Here is a 12,350-nt window from a genome sequence, read left to right as displayed (position 1 = left end):
GGGGGCGGGGGGAGGCAATCTGTGCTCCTCTGCCTACTCACCCTGGCAGGGCTGTTGTGCTGGGGGGTGGGAATAAGGGAAACACATGCTGGTTACCCTGAGGTCCCTGGAGACGGATTGGGATACAGACATGTGGCAAAAATTGTAAATGGAACACATGTTGGGGGAAAAGAAGACGACAGCAGGGAAAGTAGGACTGTATGTGAGAGGAAGTGACCCAATTAAGGAAGCCACAGCCTTGGGTTTGTAAAATCTGACAGAACTATTATTGATAGAACCTTTCACAGGTCACTAATTCATTAAGATTGTTATAAGCTGGGAGTAACTTGACAGCTAGTAACTACAACAGCGCAAGGGGGTTTATTGCCTGTTTGAGCTGTATTTGGGATGAAGTATTTTACTGGCTAAAGATGATTAGCTGTATCCATCTCCATCTTTCCTAGAGGTCTCCCGTATAGCTCACTAGTAAAATCTGGACTTGCTTTTTTTTTTTTAATCTATTTATTGCACTATTGATCTATTTTCTATCTGAACAAATCAGAGGGGAGCATGAATCAAATGAATGTAATATTTTATTCATTTGTTCATTCATTCCATCAGTCTTTATTCTTCCCATTGAGCAAATCGCTGCTCTGAACAGATCCCACCTCCAGCTGATAGTATATTTAGGTTAGTATATGATGATGCCAAACAGCTTAGCCAGGGACAGCTGCTTTGAGTCAGAGAAATAAACGGCTGGGCTAGATGAACACCTGGCCTCACCTGGTCTAAGTCTCCCATCTGTGTAGGAGCCAATCAGGATGAGGGATTGCCTAGCTAAGAGATGCCAGCCAGGGTTCCATAAGAGTTTTTGGGCAGTTAGTGGAGAACAAGTTATTTACTAGTCATTGGCAGAATCACTGAGATGGAAAGAGAAGCCGGAATTCCTGGTGAACCTGGATGGGTAACTTTATTAACGTTCATTTGTTAAGCCACCCTGAAGACACAGAAGCCTTTGCCTGGCTTTGCTCGATCTTTAAGCCCACCAACAGGTATTTCTAGTTAACCTTTTCTAAAAGTGGCTTGTTCCTTTGAGACCGCTCCTGGTTGTGTCTTCAGTTTCTCCCGGCTGGAGTCTTGTTTATCTTGCTGACTGCTCAGATTGTTGACCTTGGCCTTAGAAATGCCGTTTTTGGAACCGGCATTGCCTGATAGGATGAGGCCTCACTGTGCTGGTTTTCCTGAGTCCAGGTCGGATTTGCTTTTTGTTTTGATTTAATTGAGTACTACTGTCTAATACTGTATGTTATTTAATATGTTCAAATGGGGATCTTCAGCATGGAAGCAGGACAAAGGCCGACAGGAAAGGTTGACAGCATGGGTAAAACAATGGTTCGGCCATAAACGCTACCACTGGGAATGTTTCCGGTCTCGGTTGACTTTAAGCAAGGACAGGCCTGGATAACAGTTGAATGAATGCTTCATAGTTTTGTAAGGGGAAAAACAACTTTATCCTCCAAATGTAAGCCAACTCCGGGATTCAGAAATGAGACAGACAGACTTAAAGGGTGTGGCGGGCCTCTTTAGAAACAGATTTTTTCGGGCAGGTTGGTGTTGCCAGGAGGCCACCTGTGAGCCATACTCTGCCCACCCAAACCTAAAATACTCCTGAGGCATTCCTGAATATGGCTTACCTTAGAGAATGTTGTTTTACTGGTTGGGCTGGTAGGATGCTGGCTGGTTGGCGACACTGTGTGGTCTTGGTTTCTCCTCTTGGTGCATGCATGGAATTAGGGCCCTGTGGGTATCCTGTGTTGATAAGATATAAGATACTGAAATTACAGATGGGTGGCCCCTCATGAACCCTTCTTGGCCCTTAGGGGAGTCAGAGGAAAGAGCCAGTGCCAGAGGGTGGAGGTGGACCCCAGGAAGAAGCTCAAACAGGTAGAGATGTTGTTTTGTCAAACCCACCTCCCCTCCTTACCTTGCAGATAGGTAGGGGTGGTTGGGGTTAATGGAACGTTCTCAGAACTGTGAAACATTAACTTTCTAAAAGCGGAATACTATGACCAATCGGCCCAGCTGGGATTGTGGGAGTTGTAATCAGAGATTCTGGAAGTTATGGTCCCAAAAAGTCACATTTCTTAGTTCTAGTTATCCTTGGACTGGATCGGTAGCATGCAGATTCTCAATCAATCTGCTGTATCTAATCTATCTATCCTAAAGGATCCAAGATAGTTTACAGTATTCAAAGAAACAAAGTTAAAAGCGAAATAATAAATCATTACAACATTAAAAAGCATTAAACAGATATCATATTAAAACTCCCATGAGCAAGGTTAAAAGCACAAATGAAACACAGAATAAAATGATCCTTTAAAAAAAAAAATCCAGTTGGTCAACCAGTCATTTAAACAAAAGCCTGCCTGAAGAGACAGGTCTTGGCCTGCTTGCAGAAGGACAGCCAAGATGGGGCCAGGCTGGCCTCCAGTGGCAAGGAGTTCCAAAGTCTGAGAGCAGCCACAGAGAAGGCCCCCACTAAACACACATGTAAGGGTGGGGGGGACGGAGAGAAAGACCTCTCCTGATGATCTTAATACCCAGGTAGGGTCATAAAGTGAGACACCATCTTTCAGATAATAGGTTCAATGCAAGGGTTTGAGTGTTCAGATCTTGGAGCGGTCAGGAACATCTTGGTTCTTCCGTCATGAAGTGTGTGTTTTGCATGTGGAAAGTTCTAGACACAATTTATTGGCATATGTTTTTAAAAAACATTCAGGTAAGAAGGAAGGTGTGGGGCCTCATCTTGGGGGCCATAGATCAGTGGTTTCCCAACCTTGGGTCCCCTGATGTTCTTGAACTAAAATTCCCAGAAGCCTTCATGACAAGGTGTGCTGGCAAGGGCTTCTGGGAATTGTAGTCCAAGCACATCAGGGGCCCAAGGTTGGGAACCACTGTCGTGGAGAATTTCCCCTAGTCCATATAGGTCAGGGGTTGGAAACTCAGAGATGACAAGGTGCATACCGCCCCGAGATCATTCTTGCAACCTTGGATCCCCTCAGTTTGGAATGGGTGCATGTGTGTTTATGTACAGTAATTATGCCTCCAGAGATTTCCAAGGGTGTGGTTCTTCTCTGAAAGGTCTTGTATCTTCCAGAGCTTGGTTTGAGAGGAAATCAGGTTCTGAAGAACCAGAATCGATGCAGCCAGCTGCCAGGAGATATGGCCTGTTGCAGGTGCAAGACCCCGTCTGGGTCCTCCAAATTTTCCCAGTTGTGGCATTGACGAGTGTCTTCTTGATCAAGGACACTTGATCAAGCCGAGCTCCTGGTAAAAGCTGGTGAGATCTGCAGTACAGCCACTTTCAGAAGGCCTGTAGTTGCTAACCCCTTGGTTACCTAGTCTGAGGTTGTGTGAAGCATTTTTTTCCTAGGTTCCAAGAGAGTAGGGCTACTGACACTTGCCTCTTGAGGTGTTAAAACTCTATAGTCTTTTTAAAACCAGGTAATGAACCAGCAGCCATTCTATGCTTTGCTAGTTTGGAATTTTATATTTTTCAAGGCAATAGTTCTGTCTCTTGCATCAGAGGAAACCAAGTGTTTTGTAGCCTCTGTAGAACTGGAATATTTCGTGTAAGCTGAGACTTCTTTTAGGGTCAAAACATCTGTCCTTCACAGTTGCATAGAATTTTTTTTTCCCAGGCTGTCCTGCATCAAGGGCGACCTCAAAGTGCCAGCCACTTTCCGGTGAGGAGAATCAGGCACACCGGATGAATTTATCTGTGGCGTTTGAGAAATCTCTGGAATTCAAGCCTCTCTCCAGTTTTAGAGGAAGGGCTTGTAACTGTATTAGAATCACCCTTCCAGAAAGTTATCTGGGGGTGGGGGGGAAGGAAAGCAACAGGAATAAAAAAAAGTCTGTAACCAAGGAAATGTGTTTAATATACATGTGTGTATATCATTTTGTGTACATGTAAATTTTGAGTGTTTATAATACCCACAGACATTTTTTTAAGACTGGCTCTTTGGCAAGCGGCTGGCTGATGAGGAGACTTAGAACAGGTCAGTCCCAGCCAGGGCGGATTTGATTTAAATCACAATTTAAATTTGTTTTAAATTGGATTTTTGATGATTTAAATCAAAAAGTTGGGTTTTTTTTAAAAAAAATTACATTGTGATTTAAATTGTAATATTTTTTTTAAATCTGTCCTGCCCGGCCTTTTCTTGTGTGCCCATTCAGAGCTTGGAGTGGAGGGGGACTATCAATCCCATAATCCCCTAGTCAGATGGGTAGGGGATTATGGGAGTGGAGTTTAAAAAGTAACATTGCCAAGCTGTGCACACACACACACTTATTTTCATTACTCTTTAATGAACAGCTTAAACCTGGCAGTTTGCAGTGATGAAGCCCCATGCTAAGCAGAGATTAAGGCCCTTGGCTGATGTGTTGGCCGGTGAAATGCAGCTGGGCATAAAAGCTTACTCTTTTGAGCATTTTGTTCCTCCTCCTTTCTTTTCCGTTTCTCCATCTAATAAGAGCCGCTCAACTTCCTACTCCTTTTTTTGGTACATGAATGTTCCAGAATGGGGGACACAGAGCACCGTGCCAGCGTGAAAATTGATCGTGGTAAGTGTTTTCCAGGGTTGGGGTGTGGGAGTTCCAACACATCCCATCCCTGATACTAATGGGAACCTCTTCATTTTTCTATCCTGTTGATCCAGATTTATTGATAGGGCATGGGATGTTTCTTCCTTTTTTACCTGTGGGGCGGATTACATTAGGAGCAGGAGAAGTTGATTTTGGATGTAGAAGGTGGGTTGCTTGTGTCTACACAACAGGGCGTTTGTTTTTTTTCTCTCTCTCTGTTGAGAGTCAAGGCTCCCTGACTCCCAACTGGTCAACCTCAAAATAATTCCCCTCCCGTCCACCCTAAATTATACTTCTGAGATGGAGCAAGTTTTGGGGAGAGAGCAGAAGTCCATCTTTGTACAGAAAAGGGATGAGGTCTACAGTATTCACTTTTTCTTTAGTATAGAAAACATACCCCTTGACATTCAGAATTTGTTATATGTGAAGGGCTAACTTTTACATTTGGTTGCCATGGGTGGATCTTGTAATGGTAGTGAAAAACCAGAATGGAACCCTAACCCTTTCCTAGACTTAAAAAAGCAAGTGCTGTTGCCTTCAGTTGGACTAGCGCATGGGTACATCTGTATAGGCACATCACTTAAGTAGGTGAGGTTTTCTTCTCTGATGACATCTTTGCTAAGACTGTCAACCCATCTGATTGCAATTCGCAGTGCATTCATCAGACAATATGTTGTGCATGTACACAGTATTTGTGTACTGTCTGTTGCTTCAGAGAGAAAACTAAGCCTTGAGAAAAGAAGACTGAGGGCGATAAGATAGCACTTTTCAAATAGTTGAAAGGCTGTCTTGCAGTAGGGGGGCAAGATCTGTTCTCCATCAACCCCGAGTGCAGGACACGTCATAATGGGATCAAGCTATAGGAAGGCTGAATATCAGGAAAATATCAGGAAAAACTTCTTAACTGTTAGAGTGGTACAACAATGGAACCCATGACCTCGGGAGGTGGTGAACGCTCCAACACTAGAGGCAAGGTCTTCTAGGTATACAGCACTCAGAAATGCATTGCCATTCCCTACCTTGGGTGCCCTGGGGCTGTGCAGCTTGCCCAAGGTAACATAGGTTGGCTCTTCTCCTGCGACATACAGTGGCAACTGAACTCCCAGCCAGACTCGATGAGCTGTCCAGATACCATTAAAAAAAGAATTGGACCACTAAAAATGTGTAACATGTTTCTGGGTTTTCCAGCTATATAGTCATCACTTTTCCAGCACCATCTGGAGGTGTACATGTTCCCCACCCTTGTTCTTTACTCAGACAGTTCCAGAGTTCCCGGGGCTGTAGTACTGAGGAACGCCGGGAGCTGAGCGAACTTGGCTTCCTCCAGTGAGACCCCAAGTTTTGTCTTTGAATTTCCAGTGTCGTCAAGATCTAGTAAGAACCGGTCCGTCGACACACATTTTAGGGGACCAGGTTCTTCCCTCTCTGCCTTCCCACCACTAGGCTGTAGATGATGAGGTCTTGGATTGTGTCTGTCCAAGAGGCAGGGATGCCTGAATGGAGGGCCACATGGAGGGCTGGTGTCGTGCATTGACTTGGCCCATTGCACCCAAAGGTATCCATCCAGTCTAAGCATATTCCGTACTTTTCACGTCTCCGTGCATTCACCTGGGTCTTTTCTCCATACAAAGCGATTAGCCTGTTTGGAGGGAACATGTTCTTCCATGGAGAGACCTTAAGATGTTTTTTTCCCCCCCTCTCTGCGTGCAAGTTTGCCGGCGATCAAAGCGAGAAGTGGAAGTGGTTTGTTTTGCTGAGCAGAGTTAATACTTCAGGAAGGCCAACTTGTTGAGGCTTGTTATCACATACTTTCAAATTGATGCTTGCTGAAGTAGAAGCTCGGAAATGCAAATTAAATGTTTTTAAAGCAGTGGAGAATGCTCCTCTTGGTTGAGCATTTTAATTGCAGTGGCCCTCCCCAGGCACTCGGGGAAAACTCCAAATTCATGTGAACATTGGAGGATTCAAAAACAGCTTCAGGGTCGAGGGAAGAGCTGGGGAGTGTGCTAGAGAGGCTGGTCAGAGTTCAACCCACTATGATTCCTTGTGTGCAGATAGGCGTTGCCATGTTCTGAGGGCACGTCTGGCCCAGGCATGGCCCTCATTTGCTTTCCCTTGTCCATCACATGATATCTCTTGAAACCAGGCACCAAGCATAGAATGTACAAACTATCTGTATGAAATGTGAAGCTGTGATCGTACAGTGGGACTGTTGTATCCACGGGATCAGTACAGTCGTGCCTCGCTTTATGATTGCCCCGTATAATGATAAATCCGCTTAACGATGCCTTTTTTGCAATTGCAAAAGCGATAGCAAAATGATGCTTCCTATGGGCAAAATCCACTGTGCGATGATTGGTTCCCTGCTTCGGAACCGATTTTTCGCATTCCGACGATCAGTGAACAGCTGATTGTCGGGTTCCAAAATGGCCGCCGGCTGAAGAAAATGGCCCTCCGCTGTTTTCTAGGACTGATTCCTCACTAGACAGGCACCGAAAATGGCCGCCATATGGAGGATCTTCGCTGGACGGTGAGTTTTGAGCCCATTGGAACGCATTAACCGGGTTTTAATGCGTTTCAGTGGGTTTTTTATTTTCGCATTACGATGTTTTCGCTCTACAGCGATTTCGCTGGAATGAATTAACATCGTTAAGCGAGGCACCACTGTACCTGCAGTTTCAGTTATCCACTGCCTGAAAATATCAAATAACCCCCAGAAATATGCACTTCCAAGGAATGTTACCAGAGCATTATTCTGGAATCCAGGATAAGTTAGTTAGGCTTTGTTCCCAGTCAAAATCAATGAGCCTTGGATTAATTTGTGACTGAATGTTACCAGTGATTTGAGAGATAGCTGTGTTTAATTATAAACTATAACTAGATCGTCTGGTTCCAATGAAGGGTGGCGCTTTTGGATTTCTTAGACTACAGATCCCATCATTTTCCATTCCAGGAGTCATCCCTGACATGCACACCACTTAGAGACATCTAAATGTGGCTCACCTGGGTGTCAGGCCTGAACAGGAAGGCTCTGAAGCTGAGCTAGGCCTAGTTCTGCCTACCTTACTGGCTCAGAATGAAAGCTCCCAGCGAGCACTGGGGCAGGAAGAGGCGGCAGGGGTGAGGGCGAATGATTTAGTAGAAACGGGTCTCATAGGTTAGTGGTGGTTTTGAGTCAGTCTTATGTTGTGCTTGGGCTGAGGTCTGTCGCAAGCATCCTCAGACATGTGTGTTTCCTCAACATCTCTCCTGATTACTGCTGGCACAAACCTTGAACTTCTGCTCTTGCTTGTTTGACCAGAAGGAGCAACCTCCTTCTTCGTCAAAAAGCCCGGGGAGAGGATTTAGCCATGCAAACATGCCTTTCCCCTTGCTTTCCTGTCAAAGAACGAGGGAGTGTGTATATAAAACACATAAATATAAAAAAAAATACATGTGCCCATGCCATTCCTGGCTGGGGTCTTTTGTCCTGGGTAGTCACAGCAGTCCTCGGTGGGTAGAATGAGGGGTGACGGGGCAGACCCGGACCGAACATATTTATATACTCATGCACGCCTTCACACAAGCCTGTGTTGACTCAGAAGGTCTCGGCTCAGCTAAGAAGTAGGGGGAGGGGGAAAGCATTATCCGTTCTCTTTGGTGATGGTGGGTTGGTATAGGTTGATATATATAAAAGGCCAGAGTTTTGAATTGTTCCTGGAAAGAGATTGGCAGCCACAGTAGCTGTTGGAATAAGGAGTTTCTGCTCTCCCTGTAACCAGCTCCCATCTACATTCACGCCATCGTAAAGACTCATGTCTCTCAGTTGTATCTTCCTTCCTTCCTTCCTCACTCTCTCCTGTTTAAATGCAAAGGCCTCGTTTTTAACCCCTCTTTTCTTTGTGGCACAGTTGCCTGAAGGAAAGAGTAACGGTTGGAGTCTGTGCTGTGAGAGGCATGGAGGTGGCCTGCCTTTTCCGTGCTTCTTTCCAGCATCTTCTTTAAGCCAGTGTGCAAGCTTTGCAGGCCACACAGCCAGGCGTGACAGCGAAAGCGTCTTCCTTGACGTGGCTGATCTTAGGGCAGAAGGTGGGGTGGGAGCAGGGTGGCGTCACACACGATCAGGGTCATATCAGTTTCGAATTGGTTGGATTGTCAGAAGCGCCATTTGGGGGATGATCAATAAGAGGCAGCTGAGCAGCAGGGAGCTGGTTTTTCCTCGGCGTTTTGCATCTGTTCATGGATGGGTTGGTTGGAAACGGTCTCCTCCTGGCCTCTGTGCTTCTCCCACGCCTGTGCTCGATGTAGTGGAAAGGACTGGAGGAAGAAGGAGAATGGTGAGCCCCATTGCGGAGCACGGCAAGGAATTTTTGAGAAGGGGTAAGAGATTCCTTCATCTGTCACTTTCCAAAGAGGTCGCCTTGTTTTGTTTGTTTGTTCGGCTTATGTATCACCCCTCAGTAGAGGGACGTGGTGGCGCTGAGGGTTAAACCGCAGAAGCCTCTGTGCTGCAAAGTCAGAAGACCAGCAGTTGTAAGATTGAATCCACGGGATGGAGTGAGCTCCCGTCGTCCGTCCCAGCTCCTGCCCACCTAGCCGTTCGAAAGCATGTAAAAATGCAAGTCGATAAATAGGGACCACCTCGGTGGGAAGGTAATGGCGTGTTCCGTGTCTAGTCGCGCTGGCCACATGACCACAGAAACTGTCTATGGACAAAATGCTCGCTCTTGGCTTGGAAATGGAGATGAGCACCACGCCCTAGAGTCAGACACAACTGGACTAAATGTCAAGGGGAACCTTTACCTTACCTTTACCTATCACCCATCTGGCTACAAGGCCACTCCAGACAGTTTACAACGCAGTAAAAGAATAACATTTTTTAAAAATATAGAACATAATGGTTATGCAGGAAAAGTTGGCAAAAGTGGAGCGGGAGGAAGCGAAATATTGTAACACTTTTAGAGACTCTTGGGTATATTTCAGCATGAGCCTTCATGGCTTAAAAAATCCACTTCTTTGGACACAAAGGGGCACAAATGCATGTTTGGGGAGAGGGTTCACCTGGTTGTGGAGTGAGGGATCGGGAGTTTCAATTCCCCAGTGTGTTTCCTGGGAGAAGAACCATCCCGGGTAGCCTTGGGCCAGCTGTGCAGTCCCAGAGCATACCTAGAAAAAGAGAAGGGCAAGCCACTTCTGAATGCTCTCTACCTGGGAACCCCTAGGAAGAGTCACCGTAAGTCAGAATTGACTTCACGGCACGTAATTGTTATGACATTTATTCATATGGTGGTGGGAGTCATGACCACATGCGGATACAAATAATAGACCGTTGCTTGTTAACACAGGGATGGGACTATCAAGCTGTTGACCAATGGATTCTGGCCAGCGTAGTAAGCCAGGTACCTAGGACTGTCCTAGGGGAACAGAGATCAGAATCTGTCCAAAGGGGGAAGTATTGTTCAGGTGAGACACCAAACCAAAAACTGGCATTCTGGGACTCGGTTTGAGGTCCATGTCTTATCTGTTTCCTCACTCCTCTTTTCACATGCACTCCAGTACCTGTTTTTTGAACCAAGAGACCGCCGGAAGGCTCAGTCAATGCTTTCGCTTGGTTTGTCATACAATAATTTAAAACCACGTTCCGGACTTGAAGCTTTGCTTGAGACTTGAAGTCCGGGAGGCAGTTGGAATACGGGGTTGACGAGAGAGGATGGCGTTCTCAGATTTGATTCCCGGGTGCCGTGCTCTCTTTCAGCGGCAGAATTTTAAAAACGATTTGTGCGAACCAGGATTCTCAAAAGGCCTGACCCTTCGGGGAATCACGCTTTGAAGGTTCTTGGCTGGATAGTCGTGGGAATACGCCCTTCGTTACTTGGAAGGTCAGCTTCAAAAATGTGCTTTGCGACACTTTTTCTTAAAGAATTGAGAAGCAAATGATTTCTGTGCATATTGGTAAACAATGGTATGTAAGGTTGAGACTCCGGTGGTCGAAGCTGCCTCAAACGGATTGAGCTGTTCCAGAAGCAATGTTCAATGTTGCTAATGAAGAACAAACTCTTGGTGTCAGCTGGTGTTGGGGTACATAACACTCATTACTTATCAGGGCAATGATGGAAGTAGGCTCTTTCTGGGCTTGGTAGAACTGCTGGTGTTGACGGCTCGGGAAAGAGAGAGGCTGGTGGATTTGACTCCTTATGGGGTTGTCTCTCGAGGTGTCACTAGTGTGTGTCGAGGGGGAGAACTCGAACTCTTAACACATTCAGACATATTCAGACTTGAAAATGTAAAAGGTGCCTCTTTGTTTTACTTCCATACTCCTTAGGGGTGTTAGAAACTGAGCTGAGGATGTTTTTCTTTGCTTGTTGCTTATGATTGGCTTTCTGTTTATTTTATTTGTGGGTCTAGCCACAAGTTTGCAAAGTGGCTTTCTGGCTGAGTGTCAGGAGAAAACAAAAAACATCCACTGGGTAACTTAGTAGTAAAAAATGGAACCGAACAAAACATGATTCCTTTTTTACTTGAGAAATTGACCGGTTAAGACCTGCTTCCCAAATGAGGAAGCTTAGGTTTTTTGAATTACAGCCACCCCATAATGCCCATGCTAGCTAGGGGAATCTGGGAATTGTAGTTAACAACAAAAAAAAAACCTTTGGGAAGAGCGCATATCCTGAATTGAACAAGATCTTTTTAAGTTCACGAGGGGAAATTGGGCGAAGTGTTTGGCAGAAGGGCCATCTTGATGATGGGGATGCTTCCATCCATTCTGACAGAGCCTCTAACCATTCCTCCCTCCCTCTGCCCACAACAGCCTAATCAACATATTGATGGAGATGAAAATAGGATGCCCTTGCTGTGAACTTGACTTTAAACCTTTTGGCTTTTGCTGCCTGTGGGGGAAATTGGGCCTCGTGAGAATGATTTGGGGAGAGCAAAGAGCCTGTCACTCTTGGGGGCTTCGAGCCCCTTTTTAAAACTTTCTCTTTCTTTTTTCTAATAGGTCTACACTCAATAAACAAAGGAGGGATACCTAGTGTAGTGGGTAGATTAAGGGGCTAGGACTCAGGAGACCCGAGTTTGAATCCTGGCTCAGCCGTGGAAATTTACTTAGATGATGGGAATTGGTTCCCACTTGGCACACATTTGAACAAGCAGTCTAATGGCACCTTAAAAAACTAAGCTGATTTACTGGGAAATAGATCTTCATGGACTTCAACCCACTTCAGTAGGATATTGCCTTGAGTAGTAGATACTGAGACACACACTTGAATGTGTAGGAATGTAAATGAGCTTCATGACAGTGGCCATTAACTAGCTGTCCATGGAAGGTGACAGGGATTTCTTATCTTAGATTGGATTGTTTTCTTGATAGCAATCATTAATCAGCTGGTTTTGGGAGGTGACAAGAACATCTTAGCATAGGTAAACGGATTCAATATACGAATGGTGATGAAAAGTCTTTGTCGAAATAGAAGGGTTTTCTCTCAAGCAACAAAGAAATGTGTGCTGCCTTAACTATTAACGAGTTACATTTGGTATAAGTATCTGTGGAGTGCAGCCAGAAATGTTGATTTAGCCACCGCAGACGTGATGCTAGCTTTCTTCTTAGAAATGTGCTCTCTAGGTGGATTCTAGTGGGTGGGCGAGCGACTATAATCAGGCGGAATCGAAAGGGCAAAATTATAGGCAATGAAAATTGTCTGAGCGGGCGGCCATCAATTAAAGTTGTTTGTTTGGTGAGTGGCCAT

At 45.3% G+C, this 12,350-nt stretch overlaps 1 protein-coding gene across 2 annotated transcripts in view; it reads left to right on the top strand.

The window, feature by feature from the left end:
• Positions 1-12,350, top strand: part of SLC12A4 (solute carrier family 12 member 4) — a 54,711-nt gene that overhangs the window by 6,102 nt on the left and 36,259 nt on the right. The window contains exon 1 of one of the 2 annotated variants that reach the window (XM_072980675.2): positions 8,893-8,985. The exons of the other annotated variant lie outside the window; for it this stretch is intronic. Within the exon in view, the coding sequence (XP_072836776.1) occupies positions 8,940-8,985 (46 nt within the window). The 5' untranslated portion in view covers positions 8,893-8,939. Of the gene's footprint in view, positions 1-8,892; positions 8,986-12,350 lie in introns of those variants that run through there. 2 annotated transcript variants of the gene reach the window in all.

This window comes from Pogona vitticeps, chromosome 10 (genome assembly GCF_051106095.1).
Source record: "Pogona vitticeps strain Pit_001003342236 chromosome 10, PviZW2.1, whole genome shotgun sequence".
Taxonomy (NCBI): Eukaryota; Metazoa; Chordata; class Lepidosauria; order Squamata; family Agamidae; genus Pogona; species Pogona vitticeps.
The sequence above is the reverse complement of the archived record's forward strand: the minus strand, read 5'-3'. Positions and strand labels throughout refer to the sequence as shown.